This window comes from Siphateles boraxobius, unplaced genomic scaffold (genome assembly GCF_051911475.1).
Source record: "Siphateles boraxobius isolate OS27281-9 unplaced genomic scaffold, OSU_SipBor_1 3, whole genome shotgun sequence".
Lineage (NCBI taxonomy): Eukaryota > Metazoa > Chordata > Actinopteri > Cypriniformes > Leuciscidae > Siphateles > Siphateles boraxobius.
In genome coordinates this window covers 8154263-8178708 of record NW_027508919.1, presented here as the reverse complement: position 1 = coordinate 8178708, position 24446 = coordinate 8154263, and the positions used below count along the sequence as shown (strand labels likewise).

At 39.5% G+C, this 24446-nt stretch overlaps 2 protein-coding genes across 3 annotated transcripts in view; one reads left to right on the top strand and one right to left on the bottom strand.

The window, feature by feature from the left end:
* The window catches only part of fstl5 (follistatin-like 5), a 173642-nt gene that overhangs the window by 131803 nt on the left and 17393 nt on the right, over positions 1-24446 (bottom strand). The window contains exons 2-3 of one of the 2 annotated variants that reach the window (XM_077247697.1): positions 16338-16473; positions 1009-1042 (exon numbers count right to left, since the gene is read on the bottom strand). In XM_077247697.1, the coding sequence (XP_077103812.1) occupies positions 1009-1042; positions 16338-16473 (170 nt within the window). The remainder of the gene's footprint in view (positions 1-1008; positions 1043-16337; positions 16474-24446) is intronic. The other variant, XM_077247698.1, reaches the window with a different exon arrangement.
* Positions 5945-13518, top strand: LOC143757092 (uncharacterized). Its single transcript, XM_077248076.1, has 2 exons — positions 5945-5985; positions 11325-13518. The coding sequence occupies exons 1-2, from the start codon at positions 5945-5947 to the stop codon at positions 13516-13518; spliced, it is 2235 nt and encodes a 744-aa protein (XP_077104191.1).

Sequence of the window (24446 nt, the reverse complement as noted above, 5' to 3'; positions counted from 1 at the left end):
ATCCTAGCTCCTAACCCCCGGTCAGGACTCTGCTTGCTTGCCCAACCCTGCCATAGCCTCTGTTCTCACTGTAGCACCACTCTACTTACTCACCCTTGCCCAATAAACGTACCTTCTTCCTTCAGCCTTTTCTTTTCAATGCGCTGCTTAGTTTAAAAATTGTTCAGCGCCTTAGTTAAAGGCGCTATGTACATATAATATAAATAAATAAATAAAGCTGATTATTGGGAGTTATCAGCATATCGATGTGCATGTTTAGCTCACTGACTTTAAAAAGGCAAAGAATACAAAACAGAGAGCATCCATTTGATTGAACAGCTATAGATAAGTGAGATCCTTTTTTTTTTATCACAATGCCAACTCAGCTTTGACCTTCTGCAGTAATACAGCCCGCTTCTCTATTAAAGTCTGATTATATTACCTGTAGCCAAAGGAGCTGCTAACACAAGCACCTTTGATCTGACCTGAGATAAAATTTATAGTGGGACTTCACCTCACACAGTGTCTGAGGAGTGAGATGGATTTTTCACATCTCAGCGCTCTCTGTAGGTTCTTGGCATCATCTGACTAACTCTTGTGCCATCCTAATTACAGATGACTGCTGGGCAATAGCCAACACATGATTTACACCTTAAACCAGACAGTTTGCTAACATGATAATTAATGTGGCTATACTGTATGCTGCCTGATTGAGTACCCGATACTGCTCCACACAAAATAAACATGAATTCAGCCCAAATACTGGCATCATGCAGCTTTTTTTTAAAGGGATACATTAATTAATACAAAGTCTCTAGTTCAAAATGCTTACAAATTTACAAAGCTAACCAATTCTCAATTCTCAATACAGATACTGTATAGCAAAGCACGAAATCATAACCATATTCACTTCAAGTACTTCAAAGTCCACAATGGTAAAATACTGGTACCTTTTGGTCCTTTTTTAAATATATTTGCTATGAGTGTCTAAAAAAGATGGGAAGAGAGAGAAGTGGTGATTGTACATACCTTTAATCCGTAAACTCTCTGAGATCCCATCCTGCTGGAACAAGAACAGAGAGAAAAACAATACTTACAATACATTCACAGTATAGAATGTCATTTGAGTCCTATGAGTCCTTAATGAGTCCTGATCACATATAAAAACACTCTTGAAATGTAATGTTTTGCAGAACCCCACACACATCTGATTCCCTTCTTCATAAAATTGTATTATTAAATGAACAATGTGACTTTATTTAACCGACTGCTGCTCCTTTCTTTCAAAGTATGTTATACATAATTCCTCTGGCATATTTCCATAGAAAGCCTAAATATTCTTTTAAAATGTTGTTGCCTGAATTATTTGTCAGTATGAGTTAAATGATTCATTTATTCAGACCAGCCAGGGTACGGCAGTCTCTCAACGAGTCTATTTCTAAAGGTCAAAGAATGCCACATTCCACCGTTAGAGACAAATGGGAAATGCTAATGTAAGCTATCATTTTGCTTCTAAGGAAGACATACAACAGTGTCATAATATGAAAAAGAAAAGAAAAGGGGTAACAAAATTGTAAACCAGAAGCTTTGGCCAACCCAAAATTAAAACTTTTGGTCAGATTCTCTTAAAACTCCGCCATATTCAGACAATCGGAACAGCTCTTTGTGTGTTTTGGTGGCTGCGCTAAAGGTCTGCCGGTCACAAAACAGAGACTTTCTAGATGGATCTTGGCACTATCTCTCTAGCCTACACCTCCATGGGCCTTCAATGCCCCATAGGTCTTAGAGCTCATTCCACTAGAGGCATGGCCTCCTCATGGGCTTGGTCCAGTTGTGTACCAATCAAAGACATCTGTCCACCTGCGGCGGCAGGTTGGTCCACACCATCCACATTTGTGAGATTCTATAACCTAGAGGTCCCTGCTCTGCAGGCACGGGTACTTTCTATCTAAAGGCCTCGGCCCCGAGCCTCTGCAACATTATACCTTAATAAAGGGCCCGACTTTTGTCTGGTCCTAGGGTGAATTGTGACTTTCAAACTTTACTGTTGACCTCGGGCTACTTAGCCCCAGGTAATAGTTCAGGGCAAAGTCGCTAGCTAATAGCACGGCGTTTAAAAATGGGTTCGCAATACGAAGTGAACGTTCTCGAAAGGCAACGTACTCTGTTACTTACGTAACCTCTTTCCCCTGAGAGTATTGTATAGCCTGCCGTGCTATTACGCTTGGCTAAGGTGCTGTCGATTTAACCTGATTCTATGGCGAAATGGTCTACTTATATAGGCATAAGCCACGCCCATTCTGGCAGGTACTGATGCGCCCTGGGCGAGAAGCGACCCGATTGGTTCACACGTCTCAGCTGCCTCGCCATAGGTTCGTGCAATTGCTGCAGCACAGCCAATGAGCGAGCTAGATGCTCTGTGTTCGCTGTGCAGCTGCACTGCTTTTTAAAATAATGGCTTCAATAAAATTTAACCCCTTGAGCCGCAGGGATCACTGGTGATCCCGAATTTTACATTAAAAAAAAATGTGCATTGTTTTTGAGCTGCTTTATCTCTCTATTAGTAATTGCTAGAGCACTTCTGAGTATTTCACAGTAAACTGTCAAGTGTTAGCTTTTAAATGATACCATGGTTTTGTGTGTAGTCAGAAGGACTCCTTAGCAACAACCATTTTATTATGGGTATGTGATTTTGCACTCGATTGCCAAAAGGGGGGCGACTGGTAAGGTTAAGCATACAGTGGTTATTTCTTGATTCAATGTATCGAGGAAGAAGTATAATTGCCCTGAACTGTTATTCATTTCATGTTATCTTAAAGTCACATTCCTGCAATAGTCGAGGAAGCATTTAGCTCATGGTAAAAGCTCAAATATTCCGCTGTGACTCTCTGAAGACTTTTGAGGCTTGGTGAATAGATTAACTTTCTGGAATCAATTGTACATCAATTATGCAACTGAACTACAGAAATGAAATCCCAGCTATAATAAGATCCTACAAGACCCCGCCCTACCTGCTTTATCTTACATGTGCTTCATCTGTCACTCAAAAATCTAGTTTTTTGATTGGTCTAAATGTGGGGTGGGGCTAAATTTGGGCCATAATCTGAGTGGAGGTTGAGGAAGGATGGGGCTACTGTGAATTAAACCTTTGGCTTTGACAAGAGATTGGCTTTTGCAGAGCAGGACAAAGCTTCATACTATAAGCTGAATTACTCATGATGATTGAAGCAGGCCGAGTTGAGGGAAAGCTAATGGGGTCACCGCTTATCTCTGTGCCCGTGCCAGAAAAACAGGCTCAACCCTGCAGCCCTCGTCCAACACACCTTCCCCCATTTGAATCGCTACGTCAGTTGCCTTACCCTAGCCAGACATCTTTATGATTTCATATTACTGGAAAACTCCATAATAACCCCACTCATAGGGCATGATGTGACCCTTGATATAAGATTCATATATAACACAACCACTAAGCATAATTATAATTACTAATATTGTTTCTGGTTTGTGCCATCAAATACATTCTTATCTGAGGCTGGAGTTTGTTTGTTTGTTTTGCACTTAATGGATTTTCCACACACTGTGGCCTGATAAGGAAGTTATTGCAAGAAAAATGGCAACTACGTGTTCCCACAGTTCCCACATTTCAACTATGTATGCCTCCTGATACATATGAGAGCATTAGCAATTAATAGTGAAAGAGAAGAGCGAAGGGCATCTTCATTTATAATATCCAGCTTTATTAAATGAATGTCATAAGAGGGTTGTGAGCATTAGCAAACAACACTGATACTTGAGTGGAGTGGGATATTCAAGGTTACTTTCAGATAATTAATGACAGTGTCATTAGGTTAAATGTGCACTTTAAACACATTTACACAACAGTAGTAGTGATCTTCCACTTTTATTAGTGGGTCACATTAAGACGTGGTTCATGTTTAATGTCAATTGCTGCTCATAATAATAATAATAATAATAATAATAATAATAATAATAATAATAATAATAATAATAATAATAATAATAATAATAATAATAATAATAACAATTTATAAATAATAATAGCAGTAGTATCCTAATTTCTCAGATACCCAAAATATTAAATAATAATAATATATCATCATCTTCTTACTATCTCGATTTCTCAGATGCAAAACAAATGTAAAGCCTGTTAACTTGTTATTTTCCTCCAAGTCATTGTAAATAAATCAGACTTAAATTGCACTCCACATAAGATAATTAATTAAACTGGCTGACATGATATCGATGTACAAAATGAATGTCTCATATATTAAAATCAAGTTTTTATGTGGTAAAATATTTACTTCACCACGTGACAGCAGCAAGCTGGCTCCTGATTGGTTAACGCGGCGCGAATTTGACGCAGAAGCTCAGATTTTTCAACTCGTGCGGCAGAATCGAATTCGCATCAAGTGCATGAATGTGTAAGGCGGGTGCCGAAAAGTCTGGGCCACCCCTGGTGGAAACAAAAGGCTCCTGAGAATTAACATTTGAACCCTCCCTTGCATAATGATATAACAGCAGAATCCGAGACGCAGCACACAGTGCAACTCACACCTCACACCTCACTTGAACAATCCCCCCCTTCTCCTGCTCACCTGAAACTCACTGAAAACCCATGAAATGTTAAATGTGTACAAAATAAGTAACTATGCATGTTTGGTATCATTTAAAGTATCTCAGTGCGCCTGGTAAAATGGTCTCATTCTCCCAACCATAATAGAAAGCTAAAAGAAGTTACAAAATATGAGAAGTAGTGTATCCCTCTAAGGTGTTCCCTCCCCCAGATCCTCCATTCTGATCTCACAGTTGTGAGCCCCTCACTAGGGGACCAAATCTAATTATAATGGCAGACACTACCATTTGGTAAGCAAATTGAATTATCTGGGTTTATAAGGAAAATGGGCAAAAGGTTCGAGGAGTCTGTAGGTTGACTGCCCACACAATCGCTGTGTGTAATTCTGATTGCCAGGTAATACTTTCTACAAATTCCTTGATTTCTGTTATGATATGATCAACTGATGATTTTATTCTCATGAATTGGATTTTGAATTATTGCTTCATTACCTGGTAAATAAATTGTAAACGTTTGATTTTACTCTGATTGACTCTTGAGTTTGTTCTCCCAAGGAGATTATCGGATTCGTATGCTCCCGCAATTCTGCGTCAGATTGGCGACGGCTAATACTTTGTCACTAGTTCAAGTGTACTTGCTTTGTAGAGACGGGGCATTCCGTTTAGGGGTAGCTAACGCGCTGCCTGACCAGCCTAAATTTGGGTACGTCTATTTTACCTCTGTCTTAATTTAATGTAACTTTAGATAAGTGTACGTGAGAGATCACGGGCTTGGCCAGTCTAAACTATTATGAGGAAAGTATCGTTGGTCGACTCATACCTATAATAGGGCCAAAACCTCTACTAAAGTATAACTATTAAATTAAGTTCAAGTGTATGCAATTCAAGGGGACTAAAATAAAAGTATCTCTGATTGTGTTTTGGGTGAATCCGACCGTCTGAGATATTAGTCAAAACCTCTGTTTAGTGACGAAACTGACGAGATTGTGATCGTGAGACCCGCAGTAGATGTGAGGACCTCTAAGCGGCATAGTTTCCTAATCTGAACGGGTAAAACATAATTAAAGAGTTTCAAAAGAATAATCAGACATTCGCTCACTTTTAATGATACCCAGATATCATTAAAATCCTTTTTCATTTATGGAGTCAGATGAAATAACGAGTCAATACATATGAGAAAAGTGTGTTCCATTTAATCTTGTTGTGTTGCGTAAAAGGGAAGACAGTAACACGCAGAGACCTTCACCTGTATTATTGGAAACCCTCATTGGACCAATAAACAGGCTTACAAAGTGGTGACCTCGACGTGATCTCGAAACCAGACGAGCAACGTCTTTCTGGCGCGACATTCAACTTGAACTCTGCCCGGAACATGAGGTTTGAGCTCCTTCTCATCCATCTCCAGCTGCTGTGGTAAGTCAATCTAATTTGCCTTTTAGAAGCGTTGAGGGAGAGATTGTTTGCACTTCACATATAGACACATTTTTAGTACGGGTCGGAATACCCTCTGTTGAGACCGGAACCGAAAAATCCGGTGGGGAAGAATTAGACGGGAAACATGTCTTTTCAGGGAAAGAACAGCAGCAGCGTAGATGAGGAGATAATGGAGATTTTAGGCGTGCAATTGCAAAAGCTCCTTGTTCGATTAAGCGACAAGGGATTAAACTTAAAGTGGAACAACAACGAAATAATATCCTGGTATTCTGCCGAGGGTGCGAAACTAACATCCAAATCAAAATACAAGAAAATTCCGGCTGCTATTGTGTATTTGCTTCGTCGTAACGACCTCGAGACCATAACCGAGAAGGAACGAACGATAGCAAATATCCAAGAAATAGAAAGATTGCGATCTGACGAATTGCAAAAGTTAAGAAAACAAGTCGAAGCGTTCGCGTACGAGCAACAAGGGTGGGCTAGACAGCGCGAAGAAATGGCCACGAAAATTGATCAAATTCAAAGAAAACTTCAAACCGGCAGTAATTACATATCTGCTCTCGAAGATTGCTGTGATAAATCAGGGTTTCCAGTAGCCGCAGTTAAACAAGCAGCACTGGATGAAACCTCTGATCTAGAGACTATAAATGATAACATTAGTGACGATGATGATGACGCCGCATTAGGATACAGGCCACGGAGAGAACCTCGTAACCGAGCTCTCGTGAGCTTGTGGCCCGAAGAGCGAAACCTGCGAAGCCCAGTAAAGACTCGAACAAAATCGAATGACTTGCCAAAGAAATCAGTTAAAATGGCTGTGATTAAAACTATGACGAATGCGGATGATGAAATCACAAAAATCAGCCGCCCATTAACATGCGAAGAATGTTCTAGACATAAACAAGTCGTAGGAGTTATGCCGAGAAAAGGGCCGTTTCAACCCTACTGGGAAGCATTAATGTTACAGGCCACTGTTTACAAATTAGAAATTCGAGATGTATGGCAAATAGCTCTCCTCACTATCCCTGAGGAGCTTAGACCGAAACTCACCGCAGATATGAAATCTGGCAACATAATGAACCGAAACGTTCATGAAACCGACGAAATAATCTACGAGCGTCTTAAACAGGCACTGTTAGACATGAGGGGACCGACGCATGCAGACTGGAACAAAATATTAGAAATCAAACAAGCGAGTAATGAGTCGTTTGAAACATACGCTGAACGGTTATGGGTAACATACAGAGAACACTCAGGCATAGAGAATGTAGAGCGCAACCATGACGTGTTACTACAACTTGTTAAGAACAATGCTGGCATTCCAGTTCAAAAGGCTCTGTCAAATGGCGTCGACCCGGCCGAAAACACGTTCAGAGCAATAGTAGACTGGGGTACTAGGATAGAAAGCAGATGGAGATCAAAACCCCGTAGCGTTGCGTCCGCACAATGGTTAACAGAAGGGAACAGCCCAGGCAAATTTAACCAAAGATCTCCAAGCAAAATGCAATGCCACTATTGCCAAAAGTTTAACCATTTAATGAAAGATTGCCAAAAAAGAGAAAGAGATTTAAAAGAACAAGCAAAACTTTGCCAAAAAACGCCCTCTAGTGACGACTCGGACCTGTACAAACAATTCGCGAATTTCATCACGGAGTTTAAAAAACGAAAAAGTCAAAATGGCGACGCCCACAGCGCGAGCGGAACGACTGAAAAACATCATAACCAATAGGGGTACGTGGCCTCCATCGCCGTAGGGAGCATAATTAAGAGTGGAAACCGAATAAAAATAAGGGCTAATTTAGGAGGCCGGTTAGCTAACGTACTTATTGATTCTGGCGCATCTTGCTCCTGTACAGACATTCCCCTACCTTTAACCAACGAAACTATTCAGGTCACAGGCATCGGCGACACGTCAATGATTGCGACAAAAACACAGCCAATTGAACTCGATTTAGGCGTGACCGTATTGAAAGAACCCCTCTGGTATTTACCTAATAACAGTGAAGGGACTGTGCTGGGAATGGACATTATGCGAAAATATGGCTTTGTAATTCACTGCTTTGAAAAACAAATTGAATTGAAAACAGACAAAGCAGTAAAACAGTGCCCACCAAAAAACAGAACGAACATTATGTCCATATCCACCCCAGATCCCATTCAACAGATGGTAAACAAACATGATTGCATTTGGGCTACACATGAACATGACTGCGGTCTCATTGACTTTGTTGTGTGCATTGAGGGGGAGCCCCCTCCCCCACAAAAACAATACCGCATCAAACCAGAGGCCGAGTCGGCTGTTCATGAAATAGTACAACAACTTGAAATCAGAGGAATAGTCCGTCGATGTAGTTCAACCACGAACTCTCCGTGTTTACCAGTACCAAAATCGAACGGTAAATGGCGTCTTTGCATTGATTATCAGCGTCTCAACAAAGTTTTGCCCAAGGCTACACCTATAGTGGCAAATCCGTCGACATTATTATCACAGATTTCAACACAAGCGTCTTGGTTTACAGTGCTCGACGTAAAGAACGGTTTCTGGTCCATCCCAATCAAACGCGCTGATCAGTGGAAATTGGCCTTCACTGTGAATCAAATACAGTACACGTGGGAACGTATGCCACAAGGTCTCCATAACAGTCCTGCGATTTTTCACAGGGCATTAGAAGACGCGCTCAATCCACTGACAGGGACCGGAAACGTGATTCATTACGTTGACGATATACTTATCGCGACCGAGGGATCAATTGATGATCATTTGTTACTCGTTGATGAAGTATTGTTAACACTCGGCAAAGCTGGCTTCAAATTAAACAAAGAAAAAGCTCAAATCGCACAAAGCGAGGTCCAGTACCTGGGTTACACAATAACGCAAAGCCACCGAGCATTAACAAATGATAGGCGAAAATGCATTGCTGAACTTCCCCGACCACACACGCTGAACGCGTTGCAGAAAGTGCTAGGAACAGCAAACTACTTAAGAGACTTCATTCCAGACTTCGCAAACATCGTCACGCCATTATATTCTCTCTTAAAAGGAAAATCAAAGCCCTCTGACGTCCTTGAATGGTCAGAGGAACACGAAAAAGCCTTTACGAGTCTAAAAGAAAACTTATGCTGTGCTCCCGCGCTCGGTCTGCCGAACCCCAAAAAATCCTTTCACTTACAAGTGGATGTGAATGAAAACACACTAAGTGGCGTTTTAGCTCAAGACCATGGGGGAAAATTGCGTCCGATCGCCTATTACAGCCGAAAGAAATCCACGGTCGAACAGGGTTTCGACCCATGCACTCAGCACGTGCTGGCGGTTCACTGGATGTTGACAACAACTGAACCGGTTGTAGGTTTTCAACCTATCCTTGTGCATACAGTGCACACGCCAGTACAAATGCTGTTGCAGGGCCGAATAAAAGGTGTGTCGTCGCAAAGGTTAGCAAGATGGCTAGCAGACATACAGGCACGTGACATCACAACTGTTAACGACCGAATATTACCTCATTTATTGGGAGATGTAGAGGGCCACCCACACACATGCCAAACCAAACCGGAAGCACAGAGCCCAGTTCATGATCAAGAACTTCCAAATCAGACACTGGTGTACATTGATGGTTCCCGATATTGGCATGATGGCAAATTCCACACAGGATGTGCGGTGTGGACTCCTCACTCTCCCAATTCCGGCACTAACCAATTGCTAATCAAACTATCCGAAAACACATCTGCGCAAGAAGCTGAACTTATTGCATTACTCGAAGCAATCAGATCACATCACGAGCCGCTGTGTGTATACACTGATAGTCGATACGCTTTTGGTGCAGTCCATGATTTTATGGCACAGTGGCAGTTGAGAAAATTCCTCACATCTGCCGGAACGCCGATAAAACATTTTAACATCATAACTTCGATTTGGCAGGAGATTAAAAAACGTGATTCCACACTCTCCGTCGTCAAAGTGCGCGCACACATTAACAAAAATCCAAATGAAAACGAACAAAACAACAACATCGCAGATCAATTAGCTAAATTAGCAGCACAAAAGGGAGATGAATGGAAGCCTGACAGACTGATTGTTCCTGCTGTGAGTGCGATTCAGACTGTTCCTATTGACTTGAAACAGTACCAACAAGAACTGTGGAGTTCTGATGGGGAGCTGACACCGCACCTGCAGCAGGACCAATTAGTCAAGGTCACTGAAGGCATGATTTTAAGAGACGACAAATACATCGTCCCAGAAGCCCTGCAGAAACCAGTGATAAAGTTGTACCACGATTATGCACATGTATCAGCCCCCAAAACACAACAGCTTATACAAAAGAACTTTTGGTGGCCACAGATGGCATCAGACATTCAAAGATGGTGTGACACATGCATCGTATGTGCTACCATTAATCAAGGTAGGACTGGCCGTACAAAACTGTGCAGACCAGAGCCACCCAAAGGACCTTGGGAGTCGCTCCAATTGGATTTTATAGGTCCACTACCCAGTGCCAAAGGGGGATATCGTTATTGCCTTGTGATAATTGACAAATTCTCCAAATGGGTCGAAGCGATTCCTACTCGCAATAACAATGCAAACACAGTGGCACGTGTGATAGCGAACCAAATCCTCCCACTCTGGGGAGCACCAATCCAAATTGAATCTGATCAGGGCACACACTTCACAGGTCAGATAATGAAACATATATGCCAGATGCTAAACATCAAACAAAGATTTCACGTTTCATACAGGCCGCAGAGCTCCGGGATGGTGGAACGCGTTAATCGCACCATAAAAGAAAGCATCTCGAAACAGGTTGCACAACACAAAAACCAATGGATTGATGCCCTACCCACGGTCCTAACAGTATTGCGGGCAACTCCTTCAAAAGCCACAGGTATCAGTCCATTTGAACTCATGACTGGGAGAGTCATGAAGCTGCCCGTCGACCCAGAAATTACCCCAGCAGACCTGGGGCCTCTCGTGATTGCAACTCAACAGTCTGTATTAAAGCAATTACGAGACAGACTGGAAGTGCTACATGCACATGCTGCTCTGAAACAACAGCAATCAGACTTAATAAATGATACACAATTCAACCCAAACTCTGAGGTAAAATTCTCAGAAGGAGACATGGTAATGATACGCGTTTTTGTGAAGCAAGGTGCATTCACACCCCGATGGCATGGGCCATATGAAATAAAAGCTGTATGCAACAGCTGTGTGGCCACAACCGTAAAAGGGAAACTGCGATGGTATCACATGTCTCAGTGCAAATCATTTAAAAGTTTGCAGAATAAATAACTAACTGTCACTGTCTTCTCTTCCTGCCTTCCAGGTCGACTGCAGCGATCCCATGGAGGCCGGATGAAAGGAAAGTGTCCGGGCCCACGTGCATCAGACTGGGCCAAAGGGTTTCACTCACACACAACCTGAAATGTGGGAGGTGGGTGTGGAAATTCTCCCAGGGGCCATCCACACCAAAAATCACAGTCGCACCTAAAGAGACAGCTACATGGCCTCCCGGTATAGTACCGGATCCAAATTGCACACCACAAATTTGCTGTAGTTCAGGTAGCACCCACCCACCTTCAGAAAACATTTCGGGATACACTCAAGCACCAAAATTCATGCACAATCTCACTGCCTGGTATCAACTTAAGATAGATACAGGCGACACAATAGGCAACATGCACACTCTACACGAAAACAACAACAATGGCATAGATCCAAAATTGTGCTATTATGTAAAAAATTTGGAACCTGCAACATATAGGTGCACACATACTGAAACACATAATGACACCCATATAAGATTCACAGAATTAATGTATAATCTCACATCGTACACACCTAACGAGCCAAAACCAAAAACTTTTGTGTGGACCAACCGGAAGGAAGGAACATATTGTGTCGGAAAATGTTCACATAGCATAGACAATTTCACCAATCCCCACAACTGTACATGGACTATTACTTATTGTTTTAATTTGACCACCTGTGGATACACTAAACCCAAAAAGTGTCCGGAATTGCACTCAATTCCACCTGGTGGACTGATTAGAGGAAACATCAACAAGACTTTATTACATGATGTAAATTTGATAATGACACATGTAACATACAACATTTCCAACATATTCTCTGCCTACACAAAACATTGTAATATTAATGATGAGTCATATGAATGGCTACAGTCACGAATCGATGATTTAATTTCTGATTACAAAGACAGACTTGCTGTCCAAATTCCACCTACTCGCTCAAAGCGAGACCTACTCAGCAGTATAGCCGGCTTGTTTGGATCAATTAATTCAGCAGCCAACACCTATAAAATAAGCAAACAATCCCAATTCTCCACATGGTTGACAGATCAGATGGCCACTGGTTTTCAACACATCACCAATAGCAATGATAACATTATCAAAGCAGTTCGTTCCGAGGCGCAGGCGCTTCTAACGATCAGCCACAAATTGTTCAATCAGACCCGTACCATCGAACGTGACTTAGCCTGCAGATCATATGCACAAGATTTGTTCACTGCAACAAGACAGGAAATTTTAGACCTTCGTCTTCACAAGACCCCTAGACATGTTTTGAATGATTTAATTGAGGTTTTAGACTTGCATAGATGGTTCTCTTCAGAAAAAATGAAAAATATTAAGTATTCAGAACTGTTATCCACAGTTATGATGTATACAGGAAACGAATGTATTGGTTGTATTGGGTTTTTTGCCACTTTTCCTTTAATCCACCCAGATCAAGTTTATCCAAATTCCACTACTATTCGGTCCATTGGCGTGGTAGTTAAAGATCAGGTAATTAAATGGGATCACCTCACTGGATATATGACTTTGAAGGGTACTGAGACCTTATTTACCAGCCGCACTTGTTGCCATGAAACTCACAATTACGTTGTTTGTACATGTAACACCTTGCAGCCTTTCTCTTCCAATGATAGCAAACTCATAAATGTTGAATCTTTGCATGGCCATTCAAATGCTGTTCAAGTGTCTCATACACAGTGGTGCGTCATCAGTGAGATGAATTCGTTCACATATGGAGGACTGACCTGTCCTGCTAATCACTCCTTTTGCTTGGAAGTGACAGAGGATTTTTCTATGGGTCAAATCGACATCCTCGGAAGGATGCCAAAGGACGCCGAGGTCTCCCCATGGTGGGACGACACCTTTTATGAACACGGAACACAAGCTTTGGTCGACACAATGGACTTGGTACAGAACGTCATCCTCCAAACAGAGTACCACCTCTCTCAAGCGCAAGTAGAGACAAACTTGGCGCGAAAGACTGCACAGATCCTGTCTAGCTCATCTACTCGATCGGCACAGACGGCATACACCTGGTGGGACTGGGTACTTCGAGGTTGTGCGGTTGGAAGCGCACTCATATTCTCCTTCACGCTACTCCAATGTTGTTACTTCAGACACCTCATCAGATCAGTCAAAGCATCCACCAACACGATCTTAACTCTCAGCCCCCTACAGCAGCCCACCTTACAAAGACTGAAGTGACACCGCAGGAAACCCTATGAGTGGCCCACGGTGCCAAATGGGGGAACTGTAAGGCGGGTGCCGAAAAGTCTGGGCCACCCCTGGTGGAAACAAAAGGCTCCTGAGAATTAACATTTGAACCCTCCCTTGCATAATGATATAACAGCAGAATCCGAGACGCAGCACACAGTGCAACTCACACCTCACACCTCACTTGAACAATCCCCCCCTTCTCCTGCTCACCTGAAACTCACTGAAAACCCATGAAATGTTAAATGTGTACAAAATAAGTAACTATGCATGTTTGGTATCATTTAAAGTATCTCAGTGCGCCTGGTAAAATGGTCTCATTCTCCCAACCATAATAGAAAGCTAAAAGAAGTTACAAAATATGAGAAGTAGTGTATCCCTCTAAGGTGTTCCCTCCCCCAGATCCTCCATTCTGATCTCACAGTTGTGAGCCCCTCACTAGGGGACCAAATCTAATTATAATGGCAGACACTACCATTTGGTAAGCAAATTGAATTATCTGGGTTTATAAGGAAAATGGGCAAAAGGTTCGAGGAGTCTGTAGGTTGACTGCCCACACAATCGCTGTGTGTAATTCTGATTGCCAGGTAATACTTTCTACAAATTCCTTGATTTCTGTTATGATATGATCAACTGATGATTTTATTCTCATGAATTGGATTTTGAATTATTGCTTCATTACCTGGTAAATAAATTGTAAACGTTTGATTTTACTCTGATTGACTCTTGAGTTTGTTCTCCCAAGGAGATTATCGGATTCGTATGCTCCCGCAATTCTGCGTCAGATTGGCGACGGCTATTACTTTGTCACTAGTTCAAGTGTACTTGCTTTGTAGAGACGGGGCATTCCGTTTAGGGGTAGCTAACGCGCTGCCTGACCAGCCTAAATTTGGGTACGTCTATTTTACCTCTGTCTTAATTTAATGTAACTTTAGATAAGTGTACGTGAGAGATCACGGGCTTGGCCAGTCTAAACTATTATGAGGAAAGTATCGTTGGTCGACTCATACCTATAATAGGGCCAAAACCTCTACTAAAGTATAACTATTAAATTAAGTTCAAGTGTATGCAATTCAAGGGGACTAAAATAAAAGTATCTCTGATTGTGTTTTGGGTGAATCCGACCGTCTGAGATATTAGTCAAAACCTCTGTTTAGTGACGAAACTGACGAGATTGTGATCGTGAGACCCGCAGTAGATGTGAGGACCTCTAAGCGGCATAGTTTCCTAATCTGAACGGGTAAAACATAATTAAAGAGTTTCAAAAGAATAATCAGACATTCGCTCACTTTTAATGATACCCAGATATCATTAAAATCCTTTTTCATTTATGGAGTCAGATGAAATAACGAGTCAATACATATGAGAAAAGTGTGTTCCATTTAATCTTGTTGTGTTGCGTAAAAGGGAAGACAGTAACACGCAGAGACCTTCACCTGTATTATTGGAAACCCTCATTGGACCAATAAACAGGCTTACAAATGCACAAAAAGCACTAAATAAATCATTAGCGCGTAACGTGCCAGACGCTCAATTCGCTCTATTCGCGCGAACTTGACGCGCGAATGAGGCGAATTCGCGTCTACCACGTCGCGCTACACGCCTCATTTGCGCCGCAGGAATCTTTTACGCGCGTAACGCGTCTTTGCATTGGCTTAACATTGAAATCACTCGCGCTAGACGCTCTATTCGCGTCCGGTGTGAACGCACCATTAGGCTGTTTTTTTTTCACATTTGGTTGAATTGCTTGGTTCTTTCCACATTGTACATTTGGATCAGGGCAGTGGAATGATTGCATCATCTCAAACAGTAATTCTCTAATGGCAGCTGTTTACTGTAGCTAGGTAAATGACTCAGGAGGAGAATACACCAGTGTTATTGAAGTACTTGTCCCTTTAGATATACCAGCTAAACTTAACATGCACACAACGTCACTTCAGTTTGTCTGTTTGTAAGCTGCAGACGTATTGCAAGAGATGAAAATAATGAAAGATGCTCTCCAAAGATCATTTCTTTGAAGACAAGAAGCTATGAGAAATGCATTATAGTGTAATGAGTGTGACAGGGAGCATGCAAAGATGTATCATTTACATAATCAATAACGATTTATTTACTCAATTTACTCCAGACCACATTTCCAAGAAGAACTCTCTCGTCAAACGTCGAACAGACTTTGCACCAAAGGTTTTGTATGAAAACACTCCAAGAGTTTCAGGTAACTGAAAGATAATAATGTCTTAAAGGGATGATTTTTGTGACCCCCTTCCCAGCTGTTTATGTTGATATAAAAGGAAAGTGTTCCCATGAGTCCCCGTTCTGTCAGTCAGTGCCCTCCCTCAGTCGGAGTTTAGGCCTAATTGATTTGTTACATAATATGAACGTTTGCTCATGGAGGTGATGAAGTAAAAAGAAAAGAGTGAACCAGTGGAGCTTGTTAGTGCTGCATTACGCCTCAATTGCTGGTATCTGACTGTGTGTGTCCACAAAGCTCGCTGCAACGGCCAGTCAATAAACATTCAATTACACAATCACGCTGTGCTGTTTCATCATGATGTCAGCGCAGCTGGAGTTTTCGCCTGCAGTTCGCAATGTCCAGTGGCATAGATCCAATACTTTTTAGTTTAAATATTATTATGCATATCTGATACGTGGTTCATGAACAAAAGTATAATAATGAATCGTCATGTGACAATAATCAAACCAGAAACATTCGATGCCATGCAGATTTCCATAGTAATTAGCATCATAACCGGCCACACAGGAGTCTCCTCTTGTAAAGGGATGGCTAATGAAATAGGAAAGATCGATACCTTGTGACGGAATCTGACGAGAGGTCGATACGCCAGAGGGCTAAATCCTTCTTTGCCTGGACGTGCCTCTGCGATGAGCGCTACCCCCCAGAGCAGGACAGCTGCCCACCATCTTTTAGAGTTTCTCATTACCCTCCTGTAATAAAACAAAAGACATGAATACACAAATAAACAACAAACTGTCTAGGTTAAGTCAAGCGGAGCATTTGAAGCCTTTTGAAACAAACAATGCATCACAGCTCAGCTAATTAGAGCAGACAAAGGAGGATGCCAATCTACTGTGGGTTTAAAACTAATGCTTTCAATAAGAAGCCCACACTCAATGGCAAGATTAAATCTGCTTTGAATCAATTAAGCAATAATGAGCACCATGAGGAAATAAAGATAAAGCTGAGAAAAAGGATCCATATATTACCGTGATGACAGAGAGTGCATTAGATTGCAGTTGTTTTTAAGTCAGGCACACATATTGAGGTAACATTTAGATTAAGATGTGATATGGAACATTTTCATGTCTTAAATCAGTGGTTTAAAAAAAAAAAAAAAAATTAAAAATTAGATTAAACTAACTAACTAACCTAACTATATAAATAAATAAAATTGGTTAGCATAAACAAATGATAAAGAATATTAATTTAAGGAAATTCAAAATAATAAAAAATATTAAAGATGAATGAATAAATAATACAAAAATAGATTTAAATAAATACATGATTAAAATAAAGAAATTAATAAATAATAATGTATTAAATAAAGAAATACATTGATAAAAATAAAGAAATTATTAAAAAAAGAAATAAAAAATATCAATCAATCAATCTGACAGAGTTCAGTACTAAAGTAGAAAAAAGTAATGATGCAATGAAATAGAAACTGTTATTATTGTACACCCATTTACAATGTCCATTTTATACAGTTGAGAATTTGGGGTTCAGTGGCATCTAAAAGACTGAAAACCCCTTCCCATGTGACACAATAAGGCATCTAAAAATATATTTGAATTCACTAAACACAAATGTGCCACTTTTGCACACAGTATTTCAATGCAAAAAAGAAAGAGTGTTTCTGTCAGAGAAAGCAACGAAGCAAACAAAGTCAGCTCATAAACATTACAAAAATATATATAGAAAAATAAATAAAACAAATAATAAATATGGATGAGGGTACAAAGCAATGGGGACCAGAGCAGTTTGTTATGGGTTCAACTGAGTAGGATGTACTCCGAGGCCCCCCTCGTCACAGGTCCAGGGACGATTACTGTATGAGAGAGTTGTCCTGCAAGAGTTCAGGGATTTGATATCGAAACAATAGTTTAGAATGACATGCCATTGGTTTTCAAAACTAAGCAATTCAGAAGAGATATGTCCAAACACCATCCACATTTTACATAATCGGTTTGAAGTCAGGCACATGACTGGCCCAAAAAATGATCAAGCGCTCTCGATGCAAACCTGTGCTACCCATCTGTGCTTTTATTTCAATCTTGCCATCCATGACTGTCATATTTCAGGCTGCCTGTATGCCAAGAAGAGAGGGAGCATTAAGAAGGAAGATTGAAAGCTGTGCAACCACCTATAGGGACAGTCATCATAACTTTATCAGGTGGCCATAAATCGTCTACCCCACATCCATGCCAAGTGTCTTGGCTTTGACTTTCAAATGAGGGCTGTCTATCACTCACAATGTTCACAATAGATCATCGTGTGACAGTCTCCCAGCAGGCAGAGCGATACGATTGTCTCCTACTGCATCTAAACTGTACCTGCAGTGATTGTTTACGGATCAGTACTGTCATGTATTCAGAGCATGATCTTCTGAACCATTCTCTATTTCCGTCTCTCGGTACACCCCCATGCTCGAGTAGACTAGAGGAATAATGTTGGTAACACTGGCATTGCAGATATTTGTAATCTTTGTTGTAACAATTTATGCCACCCTCTATAAAGTATTTAATTCATCTAATGGTCATCCAAAACTGACCATAATAGATTGGCAAGGTTGCCAAAGTGGCTCATCGACTGCAAAAATGACTAAATGAAATTAGCGGTATTTACAAAATTAACAGCTATTTTACAGAAATTAACAGCTATTTTTGAAGCAAAAATAAAATATAAGTGTAAAATTTAAAATAAGTGTTAAATATAAAATAAAATAATAAAGTAAAAAAAAAAAAAAAAAAAAATAGTAAAAAAAAAAAAAAAAAAAAAAATTAGTAACTGGGCACAGTGTGAAGCTTTTTGGCCAGAAATCAATGTGAAAAAAAAGTCTGGCTATAAAAGACTAACAATTGCTTAACGTCAACAAGTTAAAATAGTTATTGTTGCAACTGACTTCATGATATATTATGCATCCCACACAGATTTCAATCTGATTTCCATCAGGGGGACGTGGAAAGAGTCAGTTCTTGAGAAATCATAGAAATAAACAAAGGGCAAAAAAAAGAAAGAAGAAGAAATAATTAGACAACATCTCCACTTCCTCATGGGTTAAAAACTCTGGCCTACATCTTGACCAAAAACATCACTGTCACCTCCGACATGAAGGTCCTTTTGCAGGTGATGACCACCTATGTCCTGATGGCTATTCAGCATTTATATTGGTCAACTATGATGGACATCTGCATCAGGCCATGTACATTTAGGAAAACAGCAGAGCTTGCAACTGTTTGTTATTCTCCTGTGAGGTAAAAAGCTCTGACTATTTGAATTGTGAATTGTGACGCAAACATGCAGGGCTGCAAAAGATGCATAAATATTTGGATTACACTGTATATCACAAAAGAAAAGTGTAGCAATAGTATATACAGTAAAACACACAAACCCTATTTTATTGTTGGCTAAAATCTGTTCAGCAGTCCCAAAGGTCTGGTTACTGGGTTTCATGGCTGGCAGCTACAACAATAACAAACATAACATTCTATTAGCACTTACTGTGCATACAATTTTTAGCTTTGGGGAAGAAGAAAAAACATTTATGTGTTGATGTCATTTGTGCAAATGTATTTTCAGCTGAAATGGTCTTTTCAACATCAAACTAAACTGACCAGCTGGGGTGATTTGAAGACTTAATACAACATTTATCATGCAACAAGGCGTACAGAGAGAGTCAGAAAAAAATGCCTTTGTCTTACTTTCTCCGCCTGTTTTTATTCCATGTCCTGTTGCTCATATCTGTGAATTTTAAATGTATATTTTGGACCCAATTAAACTCTGCACATTTATTATCAGCGATTTAAGAGCAAGCAAAAGTCTCTGCCAACTAAAAGCAACTTCTGAAATCGAACAAATGAAAATGTAATCCTAATGGTAATCCAGGTAGTCCCTTTTACCTGCTTTTCAGCAAATCAGTCACTGACATGTCGCGCAACCTAATTAATATTCATTCAGTTGTCTAATTAATATGCATAATTGTTTCCTACACTCATTGTGGCTGCTATTTTTTGTTCTCAGCAAATTTGGACAGTGGAATAGTGTAATTTATTTGTACATACATAAGAGTTTAACAGCGTAAAGAGAGAAAGAGAGAGCTAGAGTTTTACATAACACGCAGAATCAATGTGTTACATGTAAACAATATTATTTGTTGTATTCTCCTGTCAAAAGGAGGGAAGTCATTTCAAATTATTCAGCTTTTAAGAACAAGCAGTAGATATGTCGGTTTCTCTAACTAATGCGCAAATGGCAATCTCATTGACTGGCGCTTATCGTTGTTTTGATTTCTGCAAATCAGTTTGAGCAAACGCTGACAACTTGATTAATATTCATGAACCCAGCAGCTCATCAATCCTCAGTGCATTGTATTGTTATTAGTAGTAGAATTAGTAGTAGTTTTACCTTTTAATAATAATTTATATTATCTATTACTATTATCTATTTTTTTACAGTAACTAAATGACCAACAATATCTTAAGCACCACCACCAGTCCTTAGTTCAGTTAAAATTACAAATATGCATTCATACATGGTTACCAATTTTTACTTATAATTACTAAAGTGCTATCATTAAAAAGTGCTTGATTATCATAATATAATGTAATATATATATATGTGTAGGCCTATATGTGTTTGTGTGTGTGTGTGTGTGTGTGTGTGTGTGTGTGTGTGTGTGTGTGTGTGTGTGTGTGTGTGTGTGTGTGTGTGTGTGTGTGTAAAATGGTATATCAGTCTGGCGAGTAAACTAAAAAATGTACTAGACAATGGTGATTCTATTGCCAAGGTGTGCGTAGAGGGTTGGTAACCCAGATCTTTCTGCAATCTTGCTCCCTTCTATGTCTCATCCTGAGAATTTGAGATGTAACTGTTTACGGCGCCATGTCGAGAGAAGTGACAGTGACTGTTAAAGTCTGGAAATGCTCCACTAACAAATCCCTGTGAAAATCTCGTCTATATATTGTGCAGTCTGTCAAACCGTTGGGCTGCGGGCAGTGACAGATGTTGGCCATTTGTGTCAACGTGACTTTTCTGTCATCGTGTAAACTGTCAGCAGAAACTCTAATTATACTGGACTGTACAGAAAAGCTTGTGTTAAAAAAAGACCGAGAATTTGCCTGCAATATTGTTAAACCTCATGAGTGTCCTAAAGGTCATGCAAAATATCTTTCTCCACTGTTGTTTCAATATCATTAAACGGAAATCAGTGTTTAAATGTCACCTCACAAAATGAAAACCTGCAAAACCTCATCATGCCGAACAGGTAAACTCATACTCACTAGTCCATTTTCACAGCCTTGTTGTGTTTATAATCACGTTCTTGCAAACTATTTTAACTTTCAGGGAAAAAATATAATTTTTTTATTCCAATTAAATTTTTTTTTAAAGACTGAAAGAGGTGTCGGAAGCTTGGTGATTGTGGTGACGTAGTGGAGCGACCACGCATAGTTTTTTTATAGGTTAGCTTTTTATTTCTGGCGATTGTATTTAGGCTTCAAAATTAATAAAAGTCATGCTCATTTGTGAAAATTATCTTGGTATCATAAACTTTTGTTGATCACAGAGCATATTTTTGCAATAACATACATCATCACTGCTACTCCAAAACAACAATGATCAGGGAATTTTTATGTCAGGCCTCCAGGTGAACTGTGAGATTATAGTGTGAGCATCTGCAATGCTCATAAACCCACTCCTAAGTGGAATGCTTCATTATTGAATTTGTAAAGCAGAGCTGGAAAAAAGTGAAGTGATTCAAACCTGTTGGTGCACATGCAGGATCCCCAATCTCATGCCAAATTTGTACATACATTTTTACAAACTATATTTATTAAGTCTTCAACTTCAATAATTCAGAATACTTCAACTTCAAGGTATCAAGTTGTTAACTTTAATATTTAATCACTGTTTTGTAACAGAAATCGTTCAGCAACAGTAATATATTAATTTGTCACAAGTACAAATCTAGGATGTTTAGGATCTTAAAAAAGTACATACCAATGCAGTCATTCAAGTTCTAATGGGTTTGTTATGTCAAGGGCTTTTAGTCCAGAAGCACCGTACACATTTAGAGAAATGTAGTCATATGATGGGGTAGGTAAAGTTTTTTTTTTCAAACAAAAGACGCATTAAATTATTCAATATACCCAATTTATGATGCTACTACATTCTTAAACAGTGAGTACACAAAACAACAACAGCAAACACATGCATTCTGTGCACTTAATTATTCAAAGAGAATTACATTTTACCACAAGAAAAGTGATTTACAATTAACTTGAATTAACTCATCGGGTCGAACACCATACGGTAATCCCACATGCTTCACTTTATTTGTTGTAGCTATATCGCAAAATGTATAAAAAGCTACAAATTATCTATTTTCTATCTCATTCTACAAGGATCCAAATAAGTAAAAAAAAAAAAAGTTACTTTATACACATGTGTGAGTATTTTGAGCAGAAAAAAAGAGTCAACAATTGTCATGTACATTTAGCCTTAAAAACTTAAAATGACAAGGGATGGTTTTAAACAAAGCAGCATCACATCATGTTTCTGAGTCATGTATAAGACTTTGCATTGTTTTTTGTTAGATGTTTTGAAAAATAGGGAAATCAGTGGGCACAAAACATTTAAGAGTTGTGTGAATGTCCTTCCTTAATGAAGGTCTATCATTCTCAATATATAATATTCCATCTGTACATTTTGTTTCTGTGCAACATCTCTTAAGATAATAAATTTACCCATTGGCTAAAGGCATATATTTGAGTTTACTTCAAATAGAAGACAAGGCACTAACAAAGAGATAATTTCTTTATCAATGAGTTAAATATTTTTAATCACATCCCACATTTTACAAAAACACTCAAGCTTACACATACTGTAGAGGACATCATGTGACCAGATAAACATCACATGACCAGGGTTTAGCCGGGTGGGTCAACCATGTGCTGGTTCTTTAACCAGATTAGCATGAGAGGAGTAAGCTTTATCCATCCCAGTGTAGGGTACATAAATATCCTTGACTCATTACACCCGAAGTTCTGCTGAAAAACAAAGATAAAAACACGCTGGCAGGAACATGCAATCACAGATGAGAAAAGAGATCAGGACTTGTGTAAACACTGCTCTGCACATGTGCACCTGGTGGCATTTTTTATTGTTGCTCATCATTTTCATAGACGCGTAATCTTTTTATACAGATATCTCTCCAAATGCAGCACTTTAATCACAAAATGCGTGAATTGCTGCATGCTTTGAACACAGTTCTTTATTGCATATCTCCTAGTAAGTCATTTGTGCATTAAAGAAATGTCACTGATAAAGAAATGTCAAAAGTTGAGGAAGGTGTATCTGTGTGTGTGCTCATGAATGTATCTGTGTGTCAACAGTGGGCTATTTTTTAAAGCACATTTTGCATCTGAAAATATCCATTAAACGATATTTTATCTCAGATTTCCATTAGACCAAGTGCTGACCCAACACAGTACCAACATTGCTTAATAATATTAATGATAATAATAATAATAATAAATACTAAAATACCTAATTATAAGGGAATAAAGGTAAACAATAATACCTTTAAATTCAAAATTTATTTAATTTAATTTTATGCTATGCTATTTTATGCTATTTTTTGTTTTCCAATGAGAACCACAGTTTTCTTTGGGCCCCTAAAGGGATATGGTAATGGGAAAAATATGAGATGGGAAGAAAAATATGTTTTAATGCTTTTGCATTCACTCGCAAAAGTTTTGTGTTTTCCCGAGAAACTTTGCATTCCCTCGCAAAACTTTTATGTTCTTTGGGATTGAACGCAAAGTTTCTCGGGGGAACTCAAACATTTTGCAAGTGAACGCAAAGTTTCTCAGAGGAATGCAAAATATTTGCGAGAAAATGCAAAAACATTGACAAATATTTTTATTCCCTTCCCCATGTCCCTTTAGGGGCTCTGTAGTTGCATGTGTGTGTGTATATAATGCATTATAAAAACACATGTGCACGACAACTGAAGAAGAATTTATGTGCAAGAAATGGGGAACATCAACCATTCAACCATTGTAGGTATTAAAAAAACAACAAGTTCAACATTTTCAAGTCTGAACTTGAACTTTCATTTGATGTTACTTTTCCAGTTTCCTTTCTTGTTCAGCTCAGAAGGGTCTAACACAGAAAGGAGACACAAATGCTTAAATCCTTCCCGTTTTACGTGGAAATTGGGCTCAGAGCTAAATCACTCTTTAGAGGTAATCCTTCTCGAAATCCAGCACAGACCTACATATCCAGGAGGATAAACAAGTTTCAAATCAAATTCAGAATTGAGACGATTGAGCCACCAACCTCAGAAGTAAGACTATCACAACTGCGCTACATTGCTGAAGGGAGAGCAAGTACAAGGGCTCACATCTCAATTTCTCTTGATAAAACCATTTGGTCCCTTTTGAAGCCAATGTTCAGCTGGACTAAAACTAGATTAATGTGCAAACATACTTATGAGCATTCTGGAATAACTCCCATAGGGGTTCTCCCACCTTGAATGACTCACTTCTCAGTCTCCCCACCCACTAACATGAGTTCTCTGAGCATGCTGGGTAATATGCTAATGAGTCTAGATTGTAAGGCAGTCCCCTGGGCAGAGCATAAGGATTTCTCTAAATGGTTCTGTTCTCGTTTTTGAGCA

Bases quoted from the DNA above. Each gene is read 5' to 3' on its own strand.
- LOC143757092 (XM_077248076.1), top strand. From the start codon at position 5,945: ATGAGGTTTGAGCTCCTTCTCATCCATCTCCAGCTGCTGTG. The intron at 5,986-11,324 runs GTAAGTCAATCT...CCTGCCTTCCAG, and splicing joins ATCCATCTCCAGCTGCTGTG to GTCGACTGCAGCGATCCCAT.